At 40.5% G+C, this 27,410-nt stretch overlaps 2 protein-coding genes across 3 annotated transcripts in view; one reads left to right on the plus strand and one right to left on the minus strand.

The window, feature by feature from the left end:
- The first annotated feature begins 3,195 nt into the window (after positions 1-3,195).
- Positions 3,196-4,829, plus strand: ZAR1L (zygote arrest 1 like). Its single transcript, XM_009907045.1, has 4 exons — positions 3,196-3,789; positions 4,103-4,195; positions 4,309-4,383; positions 4,686-4,829. Exons 1-4 carry the CDS (start codon positions 3,196-3,198, stop codon positions 4,827-4,829), a joined length of 906 nt encoding a protein of 301 aa, XP_009905347.1.
- A 3,606-nt stretch (positions 4,830-8,435) lies between these two features.
- The window catches only part of FRY (FRY microtubule binding protein), a 196,155-nt gene continuing 177,180 nt past the window's right edge, over positions 8,436-27,410 (minus strand). The window contains exons 56-63 of one of the 2 annotated variants that reach the window (XM_054164677.1): positions 26,643-26,832; positions 22,675-22,824; positions 21,415-21,513; positions 20,819-20,902; positions 15,060-15,077; positions 11,971-12,081; positions 9,689-9,882; positions 8,436-9,110 (exon numbers count right to left, since the gene is read on the minus strand). In XM_054164677.1, coding sequence (XP_054020652.1) covers positions 8,852-9,110; positions 9,689-9,882; positions 11,971-12,081; positions 15,060-15,077; positions 20,819-20,902; positions 21,415-21,513; positions 22,675-22,824; positions 26,643-26,832 — 1,105 coding nt within the window. In that variant the 3' untranslated portion in view covers positions 8,436-8,851. The remainder of the gene's footprint in view (positions 9,111-9,688; positions 9,883-11,970; positions 12,082-15,059; positions 15,078-20,818; positions 20,903-21,414; positions 21,514-22,674; positions 22,825-26,642; positions 26,833-27,410) is intronic. The other variant, XM_054164678.1, reaches the window with a different exon arrangement.

The following is a 27,410-nucleotide window of genomic DNA, read 5'->3' on the forward strand; positions in this document are numbered from 1 at the left end:
GCTGGTTTATACACACCGCCTGACCAAAACGATGGGGAAGGACGGCATTTTAAAAAAGGCCAAAGACCACACTATGACAAAAAGTCAGAAAACCAAACCAACTATCTCAGAAATGCACTGTAAAACACGAAGCAACCTCACCACGCTGCTTCCTGTTAGGGAAAGCTCCCACAGGCCAACCATTCCCACGGGACACCGCCACCGGGTCTCCCCACAGGGCCTCAGAGCCCCAACCCCCGCTTTCCCCGGTAACTGCAGCCCCACGCAGGCTGCGAGAAAGGCAGCGGGGAGGGGGGAACCCCCAGGGGAAGCAGGGACGCTCCCCGTGCGGAGGGCAGCTCCCCAGGCCAGGCAGAGCCACACGCGTGATCTTTACCTCCCTTCGGCCCCTCAGCGGCCGCAGCATTGCCTCAGGCGCGGGGCGGGAAGAGCCTCGCCAGCCAAGAGGCGCTGAGGAAGGAGGGAAGGGGCGGTGTGTCCCCACCGACTGGCGCGCTCCCGCGGCCGCCCGGCCACTCCGTTCAAAGCTTGGCGCCAACACCCCCCGGGGGCCAGCGCACTCAGAGCCTCCGCCGTCCCCGCCTCTCGCGTCACGGGAAGGAGGCGGCGTAACGTCCACCGCCGTCCCGCGCCCCGCGTTCCAGCCCTGCAGGGCGGGGGCACGGCGGGAGGCGCGGGCGGAGAGCCGCGGTGTCGGCGGTAAATGCGTGCCTTTCACGGCTGGTGTCTCGCAATACGAAAAGGACATGTCCTGAGCGAAGCGTCAGCCACTTTCTTATCTTCACACGCCCTTGTATAAGGGCGTGCCTCCATCTACCCATCTGTCTGTCTATCATGGAAGAATATCTTTTTTTAATATTTGTTTTTACAATTCCGGTGGTGAAACGCTTGCAGAGGTTGCCCAAGGGACAGAAGCCCTATCCCTGGAAATACTAACATTTTGGGGCCAGTTCATGAGGGCCCGGAACAACCTGATCCAGCTGGTGTCCCTGCTCACTACAGGGAGTGGGGGTGGACTAGTCAATCATTAAAGGCACCTTCCAACATGAAAGATTATATATACACGAGAAATCAAATATTACATCCCAGGTCAACATACTCCATCGTACTGTATAGTAGCAGTTGACACCAATGTCCCAGAAAGAAATCTTCAGAAGTTTTCAGGGAGCGCCAGTGCCTGTGGAGGTCTTGACCTCCTCTTTTTAGGCAGTTTTGTAGGCATATGCACATGACATTAGTATGCTATAATAAAGAGAATATTCTTTTCCTCCACATATCTGTCCAATCCAATTTTGACTGTTAAAAGTCTTGGTCCCAGCAATGAGCCCATAAAATAACTTCAAACTGGGTCGAAATTTCTTCCTATCACTAATTTTGAGTTAGTCACCTTCTGTTTTAGCTGGATGGTCATCTGCTCTTGTGTTATAAAGGAGTTTCTTCTTGTGTCTCCACACCAGTCCTTGTTTTACAGTTTTATCACCCCACCTACTTACTCATATGTCATCTTCTTCAATGTCTCTTCATACAGTAATTTTTCTATGACCCTCTTCCTTCCAATTAACTTAACTACAAATCCTGCAGTGTTCTGGGAAGCTGAAGCAACTAATTCTTCCCAAAGCATTCTAGAAGAAACCATACCACTGTACTGAATGATGGCATGTAGATTTCAAATTAATCTTCACCCCCCTACCAACGCATGATAACAACTTCATATTTTTACAGTCACACTTCAGGCCCAGGTTATAACTTGGTCATCTTGAGACCCAGTTTTTGCTTTTGAGTTGACAGAAACAGTGCCTGGAAAACCCAAGCACTATGTGGAGCCTTTCACTATCTTACTTTCAACTATGATGAATGTATGTTTCCTAAATCTCAACTCCTTTTTGTTTTCCATTAAAATGTTGTTTCTTAATGATTTTAGGCACTTCAAAAGATCTTTCTCAAATACACTGTGAATGTTTAAAGAAAGACATTGTCCCTACTAGCTCTCCTCTAGCCCCTGTCTTGTTGGCATTTTATAATGCAATGCTTTTATAAAGGTGGTGAGGAGTCATGCAGATAAATTATTTCGCATCACAGCAGATCCAGGGATTTGGAGGATTCTGCAGTCTCTATAGGAATAGTCTGTATGATTAATCATATTATTTTAGCAATACTACCTTAAAATTGAATTAAAGTACTTACAGAAGAAGAACTGTTAGCCTAATATGTAGGTGCTTGCATTACTATAATTTATTTCATTATACAGATATTAAGCTACTTTTCCTGGTATAACCGTTTTCCCTCTGGAGTGTTGTACAAACTGAAGTATATTACATCTTTTCCTAAACCAGTCCTATTGACAGAGAAGCTGCCTATAGACACTCTGCAAATCAGAGAGCAATGGGGATGCTTAGAGCTTTTAATACCGATAAAGAATTCTTTTCAGACATTTAATTGCCTGCATTCTTTGCTCTGTTGTCTGTGGGGTATCCAGTTTATCTAGGCTTTGTTAGTCTTCATCCCCTTTCAACCTCCCTTTTCCTTCTTTTAAGGACGTAAACTGAAGGAGCTGTCAGCAAACAAGCTTCTCCTCACGATGGGAAGCCATGGCTGTCCCGACTATGGCTGAATCGCATCTATTTATCTGTCCAGCGCCTGGCAGAGATGTGCTACTTTCTGAGCAGCAATTACTTCTCAGAGCTTATTCAACTGTCAGGATCTCCCCCGGTTTACAGCTACATAAATAACCAAGTCTTTTCTCAGCCCTACGCTTGTTATTGCAGCTTCTAGCCTTGCAGTTGCATTTCCTACCCAAGACGATGGATGCAGGTCCTCAGGAGCAGAGCAGGTGGGCCTGTGTGCAGGTGACACAGATGCAGGCTGCCTTCGTACAGGCCTTGACCTCCTACAAAGACCTCAGTGAGGTAAGGGAGGGAAATCCACTGTGTGATGGCTCAAACTTTGTGGTGTTCCTGACCAGGTGTTCCACGCTGCATGCTTGGTCACATAGTCACTCCTGCTTCAGCTCACCTGCCAGGGAAAAGCTCTGGGGGCTCAACTAAGGGCAAACCTTTAGCTCTCCCTGCCCCCAGCTAGCTCCGACGGGCTGGGACCAATTTCCCCATCAATTAGCAGCAATTAGAAGCCACTCTCCGGATAAGATAAAGGCAGGGCAGGGAGACAAGCGGGGTTGACTTTTCCGCGGCTGTGTTTATGGAGAGTTTTGTCTATCGTCCTTTTGTCATGTATCAGAGCTTCAGGGGCAGCCTCACGCCAGGCCGCAGCAGGGACCCAGCGGTGAAGCAGCCCAGCTGGAAGCAGAGTAAGAGCGGTGTTATCAGCCCCTTACTCGGGGGGCCCTTCACTCCCAGGCCTTCTGACTACCTGGACAGCTACCGCCAGAGCCAGCTCCAGGCCCTCCTGTCGCAGGTGAGCCCCGAACTGTTGGCGCGGCTACCCCGGGCCAGCACGAAGGAGGTGGGCGTACAGGTGAGCCTGCGGACGGACGCCGCCGTGCAGTGCTCGCTGGGGACGCGCACGCTGCCCGTCGGCCGCCCCTCTGCTATTCGGACCCAAGGGCACCTTGCCTTCTATTCATCCGTGGCCAATGGCCGGCTCTTCGCGCTGCCTGAGGCCACTGGACCGCAGAACGACAAGGCATCCGAAATGACCCCCGAGAAACAAAAGGAAGAGGATGGTGGCGGGGAGCAGCAGGATGGCCAGGCGCAGGCTGCTGTGCCGAGTGATGAGACATCAGAGAAACCACGGGAGAACGCCGCGGACCCCAGACGCCGGAGTCCCTTCCAGGTGCAATGCTGGGACACCGGGGCCTGAGTTGAGGCTCGGACCCAGGGCAGCTCGCCCTGGGCAAGGAGGGGGTGAGGGGAGGAGCTGTGAAGCGAGAAATCGTCCCTTTGAGCAGCAAAAGACACAGTGGTCCTCACCCTGGTTGATGGTTCTCGTTCAAGACTTCCCAGCCCCTTGTCCCCAGGCCAGCAGTTTTGCTGCCCTTCCAGCAGTGGCGCCTCCTGGCCGTGAAAGGCGGCAGTGTAACGAGGGAGCTGGGCTGGCTGGTGGTGTAGTGCCCGGCGCTGCTCAGTGAACTTTCCTTTCTCTGCAGTTTTTGGAGCAGAAGTATGGCTACTTCCACTGTAAACACTGCAAGACCAGATGGGAGAGTGCATACGTGTGGTGCATTTCTGGAAGCAACAAGGTAGTTATCAAGTTTCTTGCTCCTGTGACATTTCAGTGTTTTGGCACAAATATAGGTACCTGTACCAAACACCCTGTGTAAGTCTCTATAGTAACTGACAACTTTTTTTTCAGGTGTACTTCAAGCAGCTCTGTCGCAAATGCCAAAAGGGCTTTAATCCTTATCGAGTGGAAGCAATCCAGTGCCAGGCAAGTTACATATTTCTTTATCCTGACAAAACTGCCAGACTTCATGTAATTTACTAAATTAAGCAACTGTAATCTCCTCCTGCAGATGGCCTCTGCAAATAATTTTCTGTTCATGCAGTGTTATGTGTAGCTAGGCATAGGGTAGGGTTTTGCTCTTGCAGGTTAACTCCAGAGGGCTCTTACCACATGAGCTCTTCAGTCTATCAGCCCAGGTGTGTTAGTATGATTAAGGAAAGCTAAATGTAAGTCTAACCTGAAGTGAGCAGCTGTGATCTATTATTAAAAATGTCATATTTTTAAAGACCTGTTCAAAGACGCGGTGTTCCTGCCCTCAGAAGAAAAGACACATTAACTTCAGGAGACCTCATCGCCAAGAGCTTTGTGGCCGCTGCAAAGGCAAAAGGCTGTCCTGTGACAGCACTTACAGCTTCAAATATGTTGTCTGATCTGTGTGCCCTCTTCTGTTTTGCATGTTGCACTTTGTGAGTCTCTTGCAATGTTTTGACTTTAGGCTTTTGACCTGGCATTGGATAATGGATAAAGACTTTTGTTATTTACAAAGAATCTAATTTAATTGAAAATATGCTGTGAATAAAGTTCAGTAAAAGTTTGCACTTGTTTGTTACCCCTTAGTTCCATCCTGCTGGGATGAAAAAGGAAAATATATCTGGAAGGAAACCATTTTCCTAAAGAAAGCAGGTTCTAAGCCTGCCTTTGGGGAATGCTAAGATTAAAACTGTGATAGCAAGTGTTGCTTTGAGTCACTCAGCTGCTGTGGAAGATGTAAATGTTCTGGAACAAAGTCTGGGGTAAATGCATTTGCAAGTGTCTCTTCTCTGTGGCTCTGTCAGATATTAAAAATCCACAGGAGTTTGATAATCAAAGGCTATATGCCAGAAGATTATGTCTGTAAGATAGGAAGCAGAAGTGCAAGCTTCACCTTTTCCCCATTGAGAAGGGGAAAAACCTTTTGAGCTGCAGTACCTGTGCCTGGAGTGAATTCATAAGACTTAATATGTCTCAAGACAGGTAGAACAGGTCCCTGTACCTCTACTTCACTTACAGGGTTGTTGCCTGAGATGCTTTCCAGACATGTAATGTACCTCCAGGGTAGGTGGCTTAAATATAACTGAAGGCAGCAACTGAATTTGCTTTCATGGACACAAAATGTAGTCAGGGCCATACAGCTCCTCCTGTGTTGAACTTCACTGAGGCTTTGGAGTATATGGGTATCTACTCTACCTGAAGCCTGAAAATTGTAAGTAAAGCTAGATGGTAACATTATGAGTTTCATTGTATCTGCAAAGAATCACAGAATACTATACTGTGGAAAGAGCCTCTGGAGGTTTTTATGCTCAATTAAGTACCAATTGAATCAAGGTGCTCAAGGTAGTGGTTAATGGAGTACTCGGAGTGGAGTGCAGGAGGTAGCCTGTCCTAGGACCGTTTCTGTTCAACATCTTTACTAGGGACTGGGAAAAGGCAACAGTGTACTTGTCAAGTTTGCAGGTGACACCATACCAGGTGGACCAGTTAAAACAGCTGAAAGAAATGCAGTCATTTGGAGGCATCTCAGCTGACTGGAGGAATGGGCCAATAGGAGCTTTATGCTACTTGGCAAGGAGGAGAGGAAGTTCCTACTGAGAGATGGGGATAACCTTTTTCAGTGATACAGATGGGACTGCCCAGCTAGAGGGGCGGCTCATTGGAAAGTGCCTGTAGGGTTTGGTTGGCAGGGAGCTGGGTATGGAGCTGGTAGTGAGCCCTTGCAGCAAAGTGCAGCAGCAAGATCCTTGGCTATGTAACCAGAAGAAGAGCCAGTGGGGTAGGGGAAGTGATTGTCCCCCCTTTATTTGGCACTCACTAGACCACATCTAGCTGACCACATCTAGTTTTGGGCTCTGCGTAAGAAAGATACTGATCAACTGTAAAGAGTTCTGTGGAAGCCACTATGCTGGTCACAGGGTTGAAGCATTTGCTTTGTGAGGAGACACTGAAGGAACTGGGCGTATTCAGCCTGAAGAAGAGAAGACTTCAGGGGAACCTAACGGTGCCTGTCAGGTTATGATTATTCAGGAAAGATGGTGCCAGGCCATTCAGTGTGGCTCATGGTAATGGTCTGAGAGAACACATACATAGAATGAAACAAGATAGCTTCACACTTTTTTTGTTTTTAAACCCATCCCCCCACCCCCATGAGAACAGTTAAGTAGACAAGCTGGACAGAGGCTGTGCACTCTCCATCCCTGAATGTTTTCAAGACTCATCTAGAAAAAGGCCTGAGTAACCTGATCTGATTTCATGTCTGACCCCGCTTCAAAGTGGGGATTGGACTGGATTACCTCCTCAGGTTCCTTCCAACTTGAATTTTCCTGTGATACTGCAATATGTAAAATAGCCATGATTTTGCCAAGGGATACAGCAGAACTCATCTTTCACCGACCACTAAAATTTTTGCAGACCACCCAGACTGCAGTTCTAAATAGCTTTCAAAAGCGAAATACATACTGAAATCTGAAGACCTCTGACCACTGCAGATTACACTGCAGATGCAAAGCAAGTCACACAAGGCTGTGATTTGCCTTGCATCTGTTTTGTCCTGCAGCTACAACTGTGTTGCAGAGCTCTGGACTGCAAAATCAGAAAACCTGTAAAAAAAGTCAACTCCACCCATTTTATGCATTAGTACAAACATTTTTCAAGAGCTATGTAAAACTGTTTATGCATCTTGAAAGACAAAAAGGGGAGGGCTTTACTGGATTATCAGAGCTGGGGCTGATGCAAGAGCTGGGGCTGATGCAGGAGCTGGACAGCTCTATCTTCAGCATGAGAAAAAAACCACCCCAAACTTCATCCAAACCCAAAGCTGGAACAAACACGACCGTTACTGGTGGTTGGCTTTTTTTTTAAACAGAAATAAATCTTCACCTCCATTTTGGAATTTTTTCAGCTATGAAACTTTTTTAGTCAACATATTCTTCCTGGTTGAGTTCTAAGTACAGACTGACAAAAAAAAAAAGCTTATATTTATCATTTGTTTCTTTCAGTGTAAGAGACGGTTTCACCGTAAATAATGAGAAAGGTCTCCTTTGGGGCTGCTCAGCATGGGTACCATCTGCAACCATCTGTATGTATAGATTCAGACAAGCACACAATCTTCACAACAATACTCTGCTGTGATTACATATGACTTTTATATTTCAGTTAAATGGATGTACTGATCCAAACATCAACCAAAGTCACTTCACAAAAACGGTTAAGTGTATTTACAGAGTGAATAAGTTACATAGTTGTCAGAATAAAAGTGTCTCAGATGTGCAACAGATTTACATGCATACATTTAACACTGGACAGCAGTTAAATGTAAGAAAAAACCCCCCATACAAGTATGACTTTTCTATATACATTACAAATAAAATAAGACATCTCTTTAAAGAAACTTAACATGAGAACTTGCATTTCACGTTAATATTTTTACTTTTTTTATACTCAAAATTTTATATTAAATAAAAATAACGCATGCATAATAGTTCAAAAGATTTGACTCTGTGATGGGACTTTCTCCTACAAAATGGCAAGTTAAATTAGATCAGCCCTCCTTTAATAGTATAAATATATTCATAAAAGCAACCCTCTAGTAAAAAGCAGCCAAGGTCCTTTAAAAAAAAAAAAAAAAGGATACAAAAAAAAGAAAAAAGGAAAAGAAAAGAACAAAAAAATAAAACTCTACCAAGAGCATTCATGATGCTTGGGGGGGGGCCTAAGAACAGACCTCTGCAATATGATCCAGTACCTTCAGAGACAGTAGCCTAGTAACATTAGGAAATGTACTTCATAGCAGCTCGTTGTTTTAAGATACAGTAATCATATTCAAATTACAGTGTACATTGAACTGTAGTCCATTTACAATTTGTTTCATATACACAGGCTCTCAGCTTTTGACCAACCAGTTTCCAAGCTTCTGTGGCCAGCTTCATTCTGCCCATCTTTCACTCAACCAAATAAGAGAAAGAAAGGAAACAAAAATGTACAAGGTTTTTTTTTTCTTTTTTTTTTCTTTTTCTTTTTTAACAAAAAAAACCAAAGAAATATTATTTTTGTGAAGGAAACATTGCACTTTTGCCAACCTAAAATTAATTTGCTATAAAGGAAGTATTGTTCAGTGTAGTAGGCTTTGGTATGCAATGGATGTCACTTCTTCAGTAGTGAGTTGCAGTTGCTCAGTGAAACGCTAACCGATTTTTGTGCAACAGAGAACAAAGGATGTTGTCCCAGATGCTCTATGCTACCTTTGTCCTTACAGTATTGCTACACATTTGAAGTTCAGCCCGTATCTGCTTAGAAGAAATCCTATATGTAACAAGAGTGAGTACAGTTTGACCAAGCCTTTGAAAGGCTGAGAAGACATCGAGCCACCTCACTCCAACAGGGCAGCACTCCCATCTTGAAAGAGGACACAAGAGTCCTGTCAGAGACTTGTGCCAGAAACGCTGGAGTCTGGAAGAAAAGTATTGATGACTCGGTAGCTCTGAGCTCTGCGAATCATATCTCTGATCTCTATATTCAGTTCCATCAATTTGGTACAGATTTCAGTCAGGCTCTGGTTGGAGCCCACCAGTGCATAGGTGCCCGTCTGACCCAAGGTTTGGTGCCGGAAGTAAATGTTCAGTAGTGTCTGGACTTCATCATCAGAGCTACTTCCAAAGATATCATTGGGCCACAAAATCCTGCAATGAAACAGGAAAAGAATGTGCATATCATTATGGGTTTATAAGTATGGATGGACACTAGGTGATATGAGATCTGTAAAAGGACAAATGACTCTGAAAGAATAACTCACTTAAAAGCTGAAAGGAACTCACTGTTTTATACTACTTTTTTGTTACTCAGACTTTGGTATCAGGCACTGAAACCACATACATGCCACAATTACTATTACCTAAAACAATAATGTATCTGAAGAGTACTCATTCAACTAAGTGCCTGGGCTGAATGTCAGCTGATGCCAGTGATGTACACATATGAGGAATTAGCTCTAAGATTTTTAAGAGCCTCAAAATAAGCAGTTTTGATCTACTCAATGTAATTAAAGATCCTAGCAGTAGCAAGCATATGCTTGTTTTACTGACTTGACACTGCTACTTGTGGTACCCCCCTGCAAAAGTTAACAGTATCAATACCTCCTAATTAACTAATTAATTATGCTGACCAAGCACATTCCATTTAGTATAAAGTGAGGAAGGTGATAAGCACATACTTCTCTAGTAACACAGAAGTCTAATATGACCCATGTAGCAACACTTGCCTGCATTCTCTTATTTGCTGGACGGCTTTAACGAGCTCGTTGTTTTTCAGACACTCCAGCATGGACTGAATAGCTGCTTCTGTCGAATTGAATGTGGGCTCAGATTCCGTCGTCGGAGGCTCAGCTGCGATTGCAGCAGTAGCATCCTTAAGATTTTTCTTCAACTCACTTAGTTCTCTTGACATATTTAACAGCTGTTGCAAAGAGAAAGATGAGAGGCGAGGATTTTCATTCTCCACAGGCACCAAAGGAAGCAGGTATCTCAGATCTGTTCTTACTACTAGGTTGGATGCACACATTATGGAAAAGGCCCCATTTTAACACAAGGGCTTTTCTTGATCACCGTGCTCTGCACAACATAGAGAACACACAAACTACAAATTGTTCAGCTTTGTGCTTCCTTTAACCCCATGCTGTGTTTTTGGCTTGCTAAAATGCAAAAGCACACATCTAATCAATCCTTTATTTCTCACTCCTGTTACTTGTTCATATCATAGTAAAAAAGCTTATGAAAGCAAATTTTTCCTAGCAATGATGTTGTTGCTTGTTTACAAAACACACAGAGGATCGGATAGGATTAACAGGTGAACAGGAACTGCATAACCCTTTGTTAGCCTGGCAAGTTAATATCTCAAAAGACTCAAATAATTCACAAGTGCACAGTTAATTTCCAAAGATCTACCTTTTCATTCTCCTGCATGCTAAAAATAACTAGTCACATAACCAACAATGGAACTTCCTTTAAATACTAGTCTGTGGCTCCAGCAAAATATGTGAATTTTATGGTGAAACAGATATTTCTCATGTTATTGTTTCTCAGTTTATTTATAACAATCTAACAAAAAACGTAACTGTGAAGCAGAGTTACAGAAATCAATCCTCTTATAAAGAAAACAAAATACTTTCAATATTTACAGTACTCTAAGATGAGATGCCTACTGCCCTATCTTCTCTTAAAAGTGAACAGCTCAATCATATTATAAGCCAGTGCTCAGAATAGTTCCTTAAGACCAGGTACTCATATACCTGCTACAGAATACCTGGTAAACCAAACCATTTCCATTTACAGAGAATCTGTAAACTACTAGAAACTGTAAGAAAATACATTTTAGTACTTGAAACTTTGTTCTACAGCTACAAGCGAAGTACAGTAACTTCTGCTCCTCAATACTTCAAAATATATACAATTTAGCTGGAGAAAAACATGTAAGGAACAACAAGTTATTCTACTACCTTTCTTTAAATTGTGATCATTTAACTTAAAGGGATCACCTCAAAGATATTTTGAAGTATTACATATTGTATGGAATCGCTGAAAATAAACTTGACTCTAAGTATTCTTCTTGTGTTTTAAAGTAAGATACATAGATTTATCTAAAACCAGAAAGCTATTTGGGTCAAAAGTGACAGGGTGAAAACTATTAAAGAAGCAAGCTTGTAAAAATCACAGAACTAAAAGAACTTATATCATTAAAGTATTTAGTATAATGATGCTTTAAAAATAGATTTAATACTCTTTAGAAACATTAAACTAATTTTGATTTATTTATTCAGAGAATAAGATCAGGGAGTACATCTGCAGTCAAAATGTAAGGCAATTCTACACAGCACCTTTGCTTGCTCAGATATAAGTGGATGCAAAACTATTTAATAGCTGTTTTTCAAAACCCACTGCAGATATTTCTCCTATAATCCCCATGCAACTGAGACAGTCTATATGGCTGCAAATTGCAATACATTATTCCAGCATAACCCCTAATTTTGCATCTGTGTTAAGATTCATTTACCAAATGATTTTGTTACTGTCATGCTAACAAATGCTCCTGGTCTAAGTGTCTCCACAGATTTCAGAGGGTATCAGTCATGATCTAGGAAAACGATACTTTCTCTCTCTGAGTGAAAAAGTCTCATTTTCCCTAAAAATGAAGGCCTCAATTAAAATAAATATAAATCACTTACAGGCATTCACACAGTGTGAGCCCTTCCTGCATGCAAAGTGAGTGAGTGAAGATTTCTTATATCATTCTAGTTTGCTACCACTGACTGAAATGATCCTTGAAGATCAAATGTGTGAAAGATTGCAGTCTCTGAAAGTACAGTCAATTACAACCCCCCCAATGTGGTGACTGCAGGTGCTGCTGTATTGAAGGGTTTTGTCAGCAGATCTATCTATATAGTTTATATATATAGTTTAATCTTTGGTGAGCATCCATAGAAATAAAAATAAGAACATGAATGTAAGGTGGTGTTTTCAGTGTAAGGCTTTGTAGTTTGTTACATACCTCTGGCATGGAACTGACTTCATGCACTTGTCCAATAAGTTTACAGTAGGACTGAAAAAGCAACAGCAGCTGGAAATGCAGTTTATATAACCTCTGACACAGTTCCAATTGCTAAGGAAAGAGTTGTAGAAGAAGATATAATTAATAAAGATCAGTGAGTTGGGATAACTGACATAGTTCAGCCTTTCAGAAACATTATTTTACTGAAGCATGATCATACTATTTCAGAAAACAAGTTATATACAACACTGAAAATCAAAATCCTAATGGCTAGCTCTCATGTATCAGCATCAACCTTGAAGCAGTTTATATAAATTATCTTCACTGTCTCCAGTTTGCAGCTGGAAAGTAGAGGCAGAATATGGGGGAAATTGCTGCATAGAACATACAACTCCTCAAAACTACAGAACTGGTCAAAGACCTCTTCTGAGAGGATGGAAACCCCAGAGAGAAGTGATGAAGTAGTTGTCCAAGAGGGTCAAAGCTCCTGCCTGCTTCTCTGAGGGGAGAGGAAGAGAGACCATAAATCCAGCCAGGAGCAGGAAGAAGGTAAAAACATCTCTACAACTTAAACCTCAGCTCACACATTTCCCACCATCTTAAAGAAACTATATAACAGATAGATGGAGTGTAATATCTAAGAGGACACCTGGCTTCTACAATTTATTTTCACAGATTAAGTAGATCCTATTCTGTGGATAGTAAGTTGTTTCTTCCAGTGTCATGTGCAGCACCACACAAAAGGTGTCTGACACGCTGAAGTAACATGCAATGAGCACCTCTGTCAGAGAAGTCAAGTTAATATGCTTATGGTCCTGCTATCTGTGTTTCTATTAGAGGGGGGAATCTTGTGGTCCCACAGCTGGATCATAATGGGGAAGGGAAGAATATTTAATCTCTAGCAAAATTCTGCAAGTGAATGTTGGGAGGCCTCCTGACCCTTTGGCAAGAAAGCCTTACAGACTTCAAACCCTCTTTGATTTGTCTTCTCTTAGAAAAAGAGTGACCAAGAGTGGGCCCAGTGATCTTTCTGTTTGCCTGCAGGAACTGGAGCAGAGTTTCATGTCAAATATGGCAGAAGGAAGCAGCAGCTATTAATGTCTTTGCTTCCTTAAAGCACTTCATATATGCTTAGCTACTAGCATAGTAATGCAAATGCCAGCACAAATACTAATGAGAAGTACTTAAAAAACATTATGGATGTTAACTGTTTATTTACATATACTTCAATATCAAAGTGCCAAGGTTTATATTAATAAGCCCAAATTAGAACCATGACCTTCCAGTTCCCAAAATTTCTGTACCAGACAAACAAAGCTGAGGAGCTGAGGTCAAACAAGAGGTTCTTTGGGAGAAATCAGCTTTGTTCACTGGGGGTGGGGGGGTGGACAGCAACCCAGTTGTGAAGAGTCATCCAAGGGCACTGCCAAAACCCAGTAGAGTTAGTCTCCTTCTGAAGGAGTTTTATGGAGGAGAGTGGGAGCAGGAGGAGAATGCCAAGCCAGCAGGTGTCCACCTGGCAGGGTTTGTCCTGCCAAGACAACCTTGCACCTCAGTGTTGGTGCCACAGCAGCAGAGTTCAGCACTGTGAGTTTGCCTAGTCTGAGCTCTGTGCTGTTATGGGTAACCTGGTTCTTGTATCTGAGTTGGTACATTTAATGTTGCTTACTGGTAAGCAGCATCAGAGTGATCCTGCCCTAAATGGAAGGGAGGAATCCCACCAAAACTGACACAATAAGACCCACAGGAGATAAAGAAAGTCACAGCAGATCTGTGATGGGGAAAAGAGGGAGGGAATGGGTATGTGACCTGCTAGGTCAGAACTAATGTGAACAGGGACAAAACCTATTGGTGGCCAAGAGGATGCAGAGGCAGGGCACGAGGGACACTGCCTGTTAAATAAGCCTGTCCAGAGGCCCTTGTCTGTAACTGAGGCTATGGAACACTGCCAATCTTGCATCTGTGTGGCTAACTGTTCTTTTCCCAAATAAAGACTGACTGTTTAGATAGGACCCCCTGGAAGTGTCTCTGGCTTCTGTCTTCTCTCAAACCACGCTTGGGAATGTCAAGGGCTGGCTGGTGCCCAAGCCAGGGAAGGTGCTGGCTGGTCATCCCCAGTGCTGACCCATGGACATACACACTTGCTCCCTGGTCAAATTGAGTTCACCAGCAGGGACAAAGCCCAAGGTGCTCCAGTGAGAATCAAATTAATTCTATTCAATTTTTGGAGAACAGGCAGCACTACATAGCAGTTAAACACACAAATACTTGAAGTTGTCACAAGGAGTCAAAATCAATGGAAAACCAGGACATGGTATAACAATTAAAAAAAAAAAATCAAAACCATCTCATGATAGCTTGGCATGAAACACATTTTTTTTCTCTCTGTTGAGAACAATATCATAGTATTGTGTAGAATAGCTTGGGTTGGAAGGGACCTCCAAAGGTCCTCCAGTCCAACCCACCCCCTCCCTGCAGTGAGCCTTTACTAGATCAGGTTACCCAGAGCCCTGTCAAGCCCAGTCTTGAATATCTCCAGTTTTAACCCTTCTGGCTGCTAACCTGAATGAAGACAAACTAATGCCCACTTGAAGACTCAAGATCAACTCACTCAGTATGTAGTTACCATATCAAGCAACTCATTTTTTTCCCCTTCCTGAATAAGTATTGGAAACAAATAATGGTGAAACTATTAATCAACATCAACAAAAACTATTTTAGAGATGACTATCAACAATATGTTTCAGGTTTGCATTAGGACAAATGGAAAATGATGAATTTTAAAATAACAATTTAAAAAAAAATCTTCCACCCTGGCATATTCTATCAATTCAAAGGCTTGATTTAAAGTAAGCAAACAATTGTGAATGACCTTTTAAAACAGCATCTAAAGGTGTCAGAATTTTGGCAGAATTTCAGATTTAACAAAACACACCTTAGCGAATTATTTTCACCACTGCATGTAGAACCACATTTTCTACAGGAAAATTATAGTAAAAAGAAAAACATGCTTAGAAGTAAAACAGTAAAATTGGGGTGTATTAGTCCATCTACAGATGGACAAAGAATAGGAAAGAACTTCAACTTACTGCAAGAGATTCCATTTGCTACACAGCAAGCATGGCACAGGAGAAAAGGAAAGGAAAGAAAGTATAGCGTCAGTGTAATGCATGCAACAGGAAGCACAGCCCATCTTTAATAGCAAAACTTGTCAGCAGTATTAGCAATGCTTGCCTCAACCTGGTAACTGGTTGGAAACATCACATACAACATGCACAGCATTCTCAAGAAAATCAAGCTGTAATTCTAATTGCAAATTACAGTCTAAATAGCCTCAGTTAGGTCTTCATATTTATTAGTTTTAATTTGTCCCACTCAGTAGCTCAGGAACTTACAGTGAAATCGTGTTAGAAAACTCTTGAAACAATACTTTTATTTAAATTGGCTTTGTTATTAACAAAGAGCTCATATTGCAAAGTACTTTAAAAAATGGACAAGGTTTTCAAGTGATGAACAGAACTGAACTTTGTCATTTATAACTATTTTGTTATTTACAGATACTTCCTAGTTTGGGATGGAACAGATCTAACGAAATTTCCAGGATAATCTTTGTGGCTGCTGGGTTTATTACTTGGCACGTTACAATGGAAATATTTTGCATACAGCTTTTATGTTATGGCTATTGCAAGAAAGTAATTTGAAATCCATCCAGTTTGGTTTCACTGAGTGGCACTGGCACAACTGGAGGCATCTTTGTGCTCCTTTCCCTCACCAGTATTGATTCACATATTCATAATTCTGGAACTACTACTATGTCAGTGATTGACCTATTGACCTATGTTATCATTTCAAAGATTAAGGGACTATCTTCTCTCCTCAAAAAATAAGTGTTCCTCTTTTCTGTGCCAATAACTAACATTTGCAATGTGTACATCTAATGCAGCTTTCCTTATTTTATGTATTTTACGCTCTCACACATTGTAGATGAACAGAGCCATCATGTAACTGCTCTAACAAACAAACACAATGACATCTGCCCAGTTACAACCTGATGTCAGTGCATATGCACACAGTGCTAATAAACATTTGGAATTCTTACTACAATTGTTTACCTTATCATTGATACAAAGGCAGCAAACACTGAAATGTGAAATAATGCTAACTTTGTGCAGCCTGGAAACATTTTTCAGTCTGGCTTCTCTCCATGGGCACGGGTATTAAAAAATGCATTAAAAGTATTGTCCCAAACCCTACACTACTCTTCTATAAAACCATGACAAACTAAGCTTTGAGCTCTTGTGCTGTTTTACACCTTTGCTTGAATAACCTTTTTTTCTTCTGTTTGATACTCTTGATAAAATTACTTTTTATCTTGGCTTCCATACAGTTGATATAAATTAAGCTCTGCAAAGGGAAATCCAAGATAGGAAGGCAAGAGCAGACAGATCACAATGCTCTAGTAAATTCACAGGTGTGTTGGCTTGTGTTTTTCAAATCTTGTCTGTCTCAAGCTCCTCTGAAGTTCAGCATGTGACCAAATTTCATTGGGACTTTCAAAAATATTGGAATCCACATATAACTTCTAATTTGCCATGGAATTTACTTCAAGGAAGAGGGAGGGGGGGGGAAGCAGCAAATCAGTGAATTTCATGGTGTTTTGTGGTCTTTCCCCCCTGCTGTTTCCAAAACCAGGGCAAGCAAGGAGGAGGAGGGAAAAAACAAAACAAAAACCAAGGGAAGGGGGTTTCACATTACATGAAAAAAACCCCACCACCTTCTTGGATACAAAATCTCCCTAAATTGCTGATGTTCAACTCCATATTGCTTTGAATTTTCAAGATTGTAACTTATCTTCCTCTCTCTTTCAGCATAAAATGAAATATTCCTTGGAAGTTGAAAAGACACCATTTGTTGAACCAAGTGACACTTCTTTTAGTCCCCAGCAGCAAGGGCTCAAGGTGGAATGATCCTAAGCATCTTCTCAGTTTCTAGTTTGCCTCCTATAGTAAGGGGTGGTGGTGGTATAGATTAGTTACTAGACACTACACAATCAGTGGTTTGCAGCTAGTGAATGATACACCTAAGAAGGACACACCTCCTAGCAGCAATGCCAATTCTTATTGAGACAGAGATTAGCAGATCAGGGAGATAGAAAAGTAACAATCTTTAGGTCACAGGCCTTCTTGTTTCATCAAGGAATCATTTTGACAGACTGCAAAGAGGTGAGAGTCAGGCAGTAATTTCTTCAGACAAAACCCCTTCGATGGCAACAGTAATTTCTTGGCGCAGGAGAGTCTCGCTGTAACAAAATAACTGCTGTGTGCAACCCTTATCTGTCTGAGAGAAAAAGAGAGGTACAGCATATGCTGTCCATTATTAAATGTCCACTGGACTTAAAGGGTAGTAGAAATTACTCCATCCAGAGAAATCTAAACCAGATCTGTGTTCCTCCTTTAGAAAAGCTGCCTACCCAGACCAATTTGACCACATTGTCAAACAGCATGGATTAGTCAAACAGCAGTGAGATACTGACTCTCAGGAATTTCTAACTTAACAGTGAGACTCACTGCGCCTTCAGCTTTACTATAACCAGCTCCAGATGACTATGGTCCCAAGAGGTACACCCCTAGTCTTACTGGTGGCCTAGAGTAATTGAACCTTTAGCCACAGGGGAATTCATAGCAACAGGAACATTCTGAATTTTTTGGTCAAAACTTTATGGGGTGGAGTGTGTTTTTAAATGCTGATTAACAGTTTGAGTTTGCAAAGCCTACATCCATTAGCTCCAGGTGAGCTCTGGGATGAGCGAAGATTTAAGAAAGGTATGTCCTGATTTTGGATTTACAGAATAAACTGTCTCATTTGGAGATAAATACTTATTTGAATTAACAGTGCTAACTGACAAGAAAAATAGGGTCTTCCATGTATCTCTTTTCCAGGAAAAAAATAATCAACCACCCAAACCAACTCCCAAACCCCAACCTCAAACAAAAGTGATCTTTGACTAGATTTTTTAAAAAATCCCTGTTCAGTACAGTTGGGAATGCACTCATATTTGTACTCATTTAAGACTGAGACACCTGCACAGACAGCATCACAGTATGTGCAGTTGTCTGTAAACTGACTCCTGTGTCCTTGTGACTCCGTTGCTCAAAGTAGCATCAAAGCTTCCAAATCACAGACACACCCAAATCATGTAGACTGCTGCAAGAATAAGGCAAGGAAAGATATTCTGGGACATGAAGCTTCTCAGAAAAGTTGCTAGCTCTAGTAGCTGACCTAGACAACTTCTATTTCAAGCTTCTTTAATGTCAGAATAAGCAATTTCTGCCTTTGTTCATTTTCAGTAACAGTCACAATGGTAAAAAAATTATGTGTAATTATTTTGAAGTAAGATCTGATTGGAGAAACTGGTGCCAAGCCAATTATCAGCATCAGCAGGCATTTGTGATGCAATTGCTTGTGCTAATGATGAATTTGGTCTTATGTCTGCCTCATCTGTAGAAGGGACTATTTTCATCTCAATATTTTTAACAGGTGGGAGTTGTGAGGATCTAATATTTCTTCCTCCTGTAGAGTAAGGTGTTGATTCTCTTCCTTACAATAAATTCTGAATGTTTTCCAGAAGCAGCCTGACTTTGTGCTTTAGCAAGCAATTTCTTTAGGCCAGAAGTTTTCAGGGCCTAGTCTAATCCTCGATGACTTTAAGTACTTAGTCAGGTTCCCTTATGACCACCACTATAAGACACTTTTTCTTCCCTCTACAATTATTAGATTCTTTAGCCTTTCAGATTAAAGGAGGTGAGGCAAGGTAAAACAAATACTTCCCAGCTGTGGAGTATTCTTTTATTTTTATTCTTTCCTAATAATATTTCCTTGGTTTCCCTGGACTCTTCCTCCCATCACAATTCTGTCAAATGAACAGAATGTTCCTTTGGCAAGAGCTGCTTTCACTGACAGGTGAATGAGAAGAAGAGGAAAGAAACCTGCCTGCAGGTCAAAGACCTACTGTCCTGTCAACTTCCAAGGAATAATGTATTGTGGGATGAAGGAATAACACTGGGGAAAGATTAGGCGTTCCTGTAGGAGTGTGAAACCCTTCTTCTCAGTGTGATAAGCAATTAAGAATACTAACCCCTGCTTCACAAAAAACACATTTATTTCTGAAGCAGAATTTTTAAAAGCCCTCTACAAGTGGAACTTAACATTTACTAACTTCTAGATATATTTAGACCAGTTATGTGAGCTCACATCACAGTTTGTTCCTTATCCTCAGCCTTCTCTCTGCTTTTTCAAAAAAGGACCCATGTGGATTGTCAGCAGGATTTGTGATCCTCCATCCCTCTTTATTGGTCTCCAAAAGAGGGATTAAGAGGACAGGTTAAATTGTATACATTAAGGTATGTAACATTACAGTCTGAGGTCACTCTTCAGGGTGTTGTGCATCAGTGGAAGAGTAAGCCCATGTATGTTCCAATAGTTTTGCCTCCCTACATATACTTTACTTCCCTCTTCTGATGCACTTGCAGGAGAATTATTAGCATATATTCAAGGTCTTTCTTTTTTGTATGTGAGAATAGCTCACTTGTAATGGTGAATGGGGAAGCTGCAATTACAGAAGAGACAGTATCTTCTTTAAATGCATTGGAAGGTGTCTGTAACTTTCTCGTGTCAATGCCAGGTAAGAGAAGATTGAAGAGTTTTCCCACTGCCTGTGATTGCAGCCAAAGGATTTATTAGCAAATTAGATTTGCTAATAAGGTCCAGGAAGCCAAAATGCAGGCACAGCAAGGATTTGGGATTCTTGGGAAATAGTGTTTAATAAACAAATAATCAAAAGAATTCAAAGACAGGAAGACAAATACAAAGAAGTGGGAAAGAGGTTGAGATAAACCCAAAAGAAAATAAAGTGAATTAGGGGAAAAGACAAACTGAAGCCAACCTAAGAATAAACCTAGGTATTTGAAAAAGCAGTTGTTGTTTCAGGCAACTGCAACTGTGTGATCTGAAGATTTCACTATTATCTTTTATAAATTAAAATAGATGGAAAAAGGAGATGTTTCTGCTTCCTGATTTTGGCTAATTTTCTCCATCCCCCTCTTTTTCCCACTTCTGCATTCTTTTTCCTCCAAAAGGAAAAAACACCACAAAATAACATTTCTCAACTCATTCTATACGACCAAGATATCAGCTGTTTCCTATACAAAGTATACCTGGTAACAGGAATGCCTCCTGATGGTGCCAATTTCTGAAAAGACTGATTTCTTAACTGGAATCAGCACCATATATATATTTATGTATATGTATACACATATACATATATATTTACACATATACACGTAAAACTTTTGTTCAAAAGTGATAGAGATGTTTTGCCTTAGCTATAAATGATTATCTACAGCATAAATTATTTCACTGGCTATTTTACAGTCATTAAAGTGTACTTCAAGCAGGCAAGTCTTCCTGGGGACAGACAGAGTCTGTAACAGCTGTAGATAAAATAGGTGTAATGTGGAAGCACAGCACACCAGCAGTGATTTTCAGACACACTGTGCTGTGTGAAACTACTGCTGCAGTGTCTTCCTAGAAGGGACAGCACACACAGCCCAGGCAGGGTTAGCTCTGCTCCCTCATCTAAACTAGGAAGGCAGAAGTATTGCCTTTGAATACTTCCCTTTTCCTGTGGCCAGGCAACAAAACTGAGGCAATAATACCTTCAAGCCTTAAGTGTGAAAACTGGATTATTTCCAAGCCCAGCAGAGAGTACAGCAGACTCTTGTGGGGTCAAGAACGAGATATATCATACATGTCACTTTACAGGGCAGAGGTAATACTGCTCATTCGTTACCTTCTCTTCTGAGTCTCCTGGCTGGCAGGTAATAACTCCATCTCGTGAGCCCCCAGCAAATGTTGCTTTGCAGTTTGCAAGCCACTGTTTCCAGAGAGACATTAAAAAAAGGTATGAATAAAGCAGTTTCACAGCACGTAAACAAAAATTCACAATTACACTTATTCACACAGATTGTGATAATTTGCTTTGACTGCCATGGTTTAGTTGATTAGATGGTGTTGGGTGATAGCTTGGACTTGATGATCTCAAAGGTCTTTTCCAACCTGGTCTATTCTATTCTATTCTGGCCCAGTTCAAAAAGTGTGGTCTTGATTTCCATTATTATTTGAATTGCATAAACCAAGAAAATAAATTAATAACCAAACAGAAGAAAGAACAGAAATATGAAAGATGCCAGTGTTTCTGTGATTAAGGATACAACAGCTAATTCTTTTGTTCATATGTTCAGGATAAAATATTTAATGAATCCAGTATCTGAAATGTGTTTTTCTACTGAATATTAGTTTAGACAGATCTGAGTGTATCTGTAGTCTCCAGATAGAGCATAAATATATACAGGTACAAAACCAAGAGTGTAACATACTCCATCATACCGAGAGTGTTGCCTCTTTCCTATTGTTGTATGTGTCCAGGTACTCCTGCAGTTCTAGAACACTGAACTTCAGCTTCTCAAGAAGGCCACAAGACAGTAGCTGGAGAAATTAAATCAAAAGTTCTAGTAAATATCACTATAAAAGAATAAAAGTATTAGTGGAGGAGAAAGCATAGTGAATATCTTGCAAAAGAATACTTAGATTTAGATACTAATACTGAAAAATACTTGTATGCAAAAATATGTATAGATAGAATACTATGCTGAAAACTCAACAGAAAAAGTTGCACCTATAACAATGCAGAATGGAAACTGTGTTCTGTGTTCAACAACTTTGCAGAAGAGTTCCCTAAAATAAAAGTGCTGCATACAGCTTAGTTAACTGTTCTCCACAGCTCTTTGATGATGCAAGGCATGGCTCTTTTATGGTCACAATAGTTGGCCCACAATTACACATTGCAAGTTCCCACCTCTATTCTTCTGTGTGAAGCCACACTGTCCTGATGTTGCTGGATAAATATGGGCCAGAATGAAAACAATGGGAAAGGCCATCTCATTCACCCCTTATTATGTATTTTTATCACCTATCTCACATCACAGTTGACTGAAAGGAAACCACTAAACATATTACCATCTTTCATGCCAAACTATGCTAAAAATAGCTTCTCCTTTTCCATTTTTGGAGCCAACCAAGTCTGATGGGCATCTGTTTTATATCAGCTTTTGATATACAAGCTCAACACATCATAACTGTTCTATGATTCTATATTGCCTATTTGCCAGTACTTATCTAATAAAATAATATGGAAAATTAATTAAAATGTGGTTAAAAACAAGAGATAAAAATTAGAGATAGGAGATGAGTACCTTTTTGACACATCTGTTCAGGAGTTACTCAACAGTGAAACAGCCAGTAAAAGTACAGAATCACAGAATGGTTTGGGTTGGAAGGGACCTTCAAGATATCTAGTTCCAACCCTGCTACCATAGCCAAGGACACCTTACAGCAGACCAGCTTGCTTAAATCCCCATCCAACCTGGCCTTAAATGCTCCCAGGGACTGAGCATCCACAGTTTCCTGGGAGAGCTATTCTAGCATCTCACCACCCTCACAGCAAAAAACTCTTTCCTTATATCTAATCTAAACCTTACCTCTCTCAGTTTAAAGCCATTACCCCTTGTCCTGTCAGTACAAACCCTTAAAAAAATATTCTCTGCACACTGCAAAGCAGCACACACCTTTTGAAAGGAATATACTCACTGTTTCTGCATCTACAAAAAGGGTGGGACATTCTGAACATGACGTTAACATCTGAGAAGATCTCACAAACTTGGAGCCTATTCCTCGCAGGTTATCTCCCAAGTAACTAGCTGCATCACAGGTTAGGAAGCAGAATCTTTTCTGAATATTCTGGAAAGCAAAATACAGTTTATTGCATTCTCTACTCAATCTTCTTTCCTTTGTAAACAAACATGCCTTTTTTTTTCCCCCTTCTCATGGAGAACATCTTCCTATGGCAAACTGAACTCAAGGATAGTCAGTAACAGTTATGCTGGTGACTGCACAGCTGGGCAGCTGTGAAACTAATTACAGAACTCATAATAATCTACTATTATAACACATTCATTCTTGTAAAGACAATTCAATCTGTAGAAATCCTTTTACCCACAGGTAGAATTTTTTTCTTGGCTGTACAGAGTTAACAAAGTTAATCAGCTCATTACATTTTCTGCCCATTCCGGGCATTGTTCTGTTAGTATTCCATGTCAAGTGGATAATATAATGGACATCCTAATGTCAAACAGCAGCAAAGAAAAATCAGAAAAAAACCTTATGTTTTCCCCTGTGGGAAAAACCTTCTTACTAGACTTTTTTTTTTCCCCCCTGCTGCTTGGAAGAACTCCAGAAATATGGCATTGCATCCGGGAATTATTCCTCTCAGATGATTTTTTGGTGTTTTGAGTCCTAAACCAGTTTAATATTCCACAAACACTCTGGTGATGATAACTTTTCAGTGAATCATAAATAAAAAGAATATGGTCTTGCAGAAACTGAAATAATCATATTGCTAAATGCAGAGCAGATTTCACTGCCAAAATATTATCTCAGTAAGTCCAACTGCTCAGCAGGTGGAAGTAATGTGAAAGCATTTTCAAAAATAAAAATATGCAACATTTTAATATGATTCATTCACATTATCATAGTTAATTCTCTGAGGAATATAGGTTAGGACCTGTGTTACAGAAAATATATGAAGACATACATCTGGTTAAACCACAAATATTTCACTCAGGCAAACATTCATGCAAAAAAGAAGAACAGAAAGTGAAACTGTGTTAAACTACTAGCTTGGGTACCAAAAATAGTATGGTAATGCATGCACAACAGTGAGAGATGGAGATGCCAAATAATCTAGTACAACAAAGAGAGAATGTCAAGGAGTAAATTAGAAATAATTAAGATGAAGGCCAAGGAAATCACAATGGAGAGAAATAACTACTAACAGATGTTGCTGCAGAGGCTGGTGTGTTTAATGCCTTCTTTTGCCTTATTGCTCCAAGACAGAGCACTGTGTAGAGGTAACAATGTGACATCTGTGAGAACTCAGGTGAGAACAACCTTGCTTAGTAAGGGCTTGCATATTTTTACCTCTTTGCAGATTAGGAAAATTCATACTATGACAGTTATAATACTGACTAAAGAGGTCTAAGAGCCATAACAAGTATCTTTGAGAACTCACAGAACACAGGGTGTTACAAAAAACTGGAGGAAAGTGCTTATCTCAAAAAAAACCCCAGGAGCGATAGAATTAAACACAAAGTTCAGGAAATGGGGAGGCACACGAAGGATGAATAACAGGCAGTACAGATTTGGTCAGAACAAATCATACTAAACTATTTCATTTACAAGAACAGCTAAAGTTTTCTATGAGGAGGAGAAATAATTGATATATTATACATTAATTCATTTGCTATCTTAGAAGTAAGGCAGAGAAACCTGGTGTAGAGGTAACTGGGTGTGTAAAGTCATATTCAGAAGTTAATTATCATCAGTTCATAGTCCAAATGGAAAGATAAGTGTAGGGGGTTGTTTCCCAAACAAAAGAATCCACTAGGGACTGTCTCAGGCACTAATAAAGTCATTAATGAAAATACTGAATAATGGAATATTCAACGTGCTTATTAAATGCATGGATGATTGAGCTGCACAAGTTGCAAAGTCCTTGGATTAGAATTCAGACTGATTTTTATGAAGCAGTATAGGGACATGAGGACATGGCTGTACGTCCAGGATGAAACAAACCACAGAGCACATCCAGGATGGTGAATAACCAACATCCTATGGAACATGATCTGCATACTAGATTGGGTTAAAGGTGGAAAAGAATTAACTGCATTCTAGCAGAGAGAAGTTTTTAAACAGGAATACCTTCTTTAAAACAGGTAATCCTCTTACAGTCACTGCTGGTAAGAACTTAGGCTGAAATACAGAATCTGCAATTGCTTTTCCAAGTAGTAATTCAGGAAAAAAAAATTCTTCCTTTACTGCTTTCTTTTTCAGATATATATAAGAGCAATAATCAATCTACAGCTAAGAAGATAAGTCTTGAGTAAGGTTTTAAAGTACATAATTGTTGTGCTTTATGTCAGTTTAAATAATAACAAAATATTCTCAGTCCATTTTGTTCTTAATCTCAGGTTTCCTCTTCTTGGAAGAGAACATTCTGTAACAAAAGGGCAAAAGGGCTTGACTGTGGAAACTACTTGCTAGCTCACAAATCTACTTGTCTGGAAACTGGTTGGTCTGCTGGAGGACGTTCGATTTGCCGGAATACGTAACGATAATCTGGAGATCTCTAAGCTATGACTTGTTTACAGGAAAAATACTTCAACAATTTCTGGAATTTTAAACAAGTTTAGCACATTTAGGGCAAACATCCAAGATACCATTAACTTGATGAAGACTGAAATGTAGGTGCTCTGGAAAACACACTTCTTTCACTTCACTGAGTATTTAGTTGACAAGCTCCTCCAAACAAGGATTTTGTTTCACAGGTAAGTATTTTGGCAGTGCCTTACATCCAAAGCCTGGCACACATTGGGCTTGTTTCTGAAACTTCATGCTGTGAGGATCAAAGGTCCTTTAAATTAGTGGATGTGGAAATGTTATATGACACAAACAACTTCAGACAAGCTGAGATCTTACCAAAAAAATCTAGGAAAAAAAATATGTCTCTAAGGCACCCATATTTACAGTGGTGTAATGTTTAAAGGAAGACACAGTGTGCAGCTAGAGAAGATATGCCATTATCTCCAGTGGAACACAGAGGAAACAGGATGGAGAAAAGATTTTTATTGTATGATGCTTCTTTCTTATAAGAATAGTCTTAAAGTTATGAAAAGATCTTGAGATTATCATTAGCTATGGGTAGCCTACTAATACAAATTGTGTACTCTGAGTTCATGGGCACTTCAACCCACCATGAAGTTAGCAGGCTGCTGGGAACACTACTGCAGCATGTGAAACATCCTGCAGCTGCCTCATATGAAGCAGGAGAAACAATTAAAACAGACTTTAAAGCTAGTTACAGGTAAAACCAGACAGTCATTTCTTCATTCAGCTTGTACATTTGCCTCCTTTTTCTTTTCTTTTCTTTTTATTTTTGCTTTCTCTTATTTTTTTTCAAGATTTTTATCTCTGTGAGCATACAGTTTTAGAAAGGAGAAATATAATTCTGGGCTTCAGACTCAATCTCTGGAATTTATGGTACATGACAGCAGCTGCACATTTCTGTTCAGATAATTAGGTACAGAATGTTTAACAATGTTGACATTTACATGCACATGGTCAGATTTCAATAGTTTGAGATGAAAGAACACTTTAACAATAGTTTGAGATGAAAAGGCTATTTTGTGTCTCTTGGAGTTACTGGTTTAGGCTGATTGTAAAGTACTGAAGAATAAAGACTCACTAAGTGGGATCCATATTTTTAACATTCTCTCCAAACCTGTAACTATGAGATACATGTTATTTTTGTGACAAACTGTTACTATAAGATGGTTCTAAATGAAAACCTAGTATGGCAGTTCTGCAGCATGCAAAATTACAATGGGTATATACCTGACAGCATACAATGGTTTTATACCCAGGTACTACCACCAAGAAGCATCCCAATAGCCAGACAATCTAAACATTTTGATTTGGTATCTTAAAATCTATTTTCTCACCTTAAACAGGGAAGAGAACACATGAAATGTATAAACTGCACAGGAACCATCAGAGTCACACATGAGCTGGTTGATGTGACTACGCCAGGCTTCTTCTGCATCATCACATGCTGCTGGCTGAAATGCAGCAAGGATGGCAGAAAAGAATGGTGAAGGAGGGGGTGAGGCATTTCGATCAACATCGCCAAAGCTGAAGGAGAAGAAAAACAAGCAAACAAACCAAAGAAACGATGATGAAAAGAGAATACCAAGAAGCTGGCAGATAAAGTTCACTATAACAGAGAGAAGATAATGGGACCAATCACGGCACCTTTCTAAAAATATTCATGAACTTTCAAATTACTCTTGAAGTTTGGCAAAATGTTGGCTACAATGAGAAAAACTGAAAGTCAGAATCCCCATCTTCAGGCCATTGCAAACTATTTTCCTCCATCCGAGAATACTTGAATTGTTCTATCGTACCATTGTTCAGAGGAGGAAGGCTGAAACTTCACAGGAGGATAAAGGCCATTAACAAAATTTAAAAGCCTCATCTTCTAGGAAAACTTGGATCTAATAATATGTACCATAAGTCCTGAAAAGAATCTTACTGTATAGAAATATTATATATACTGATCTGTTTTATTTCCCCTCAAAGTAATAGACTGGAGAAGATTCATCGCATCTCCACAATGTTCTTAGAACAGAGCATTATTTTAGCACTGCAGGTTAGTGAAACAGGCTGACTACCACTTTGAAAGGGCACTAAGCCACTTGAATGGTGTGTTA

The sequence above is a fragment of the Dryobates pubescens genome, chromosome 10 (assembly GCF_014839835.1).
Source record: "Dryobates pubescens isolate bDryPub1 chromosome 10, bDryPub1.pri, whole genome shotgun sequence".
Classification (NCBI taxonomy): Eukaryota; Metazoa; Chordata; class Aves; order Piciformes; family Picidae; genus Dryobates; species Dryobates pubescens.

Bases quoted from the DNA above. Each gene is read 5' to 3' on its own strand.
- ZAR1L (XM_009907045.1), top strand. From the start codon at position 3,196: ATGGAGAGTTTTGTCTATCGTCCTTTTGTCATGTATCAGAGCTTCAGG. The intron at 3,790-4,102 runs GTGCAATGCTGG...CTTTCTCTGCAG, and splicing joins GACGCCGGAGTCCCTTCCAG to TTTTTGGAGCAGAAGTATGG. The intron at 4,196-4,308 runs GTAGTTATCAAG...CTTTTTTTTCAG, and splicing joins GCATTTCTGGAAGCAACAAG to GTGTACTTCAAGCAGCTCTG.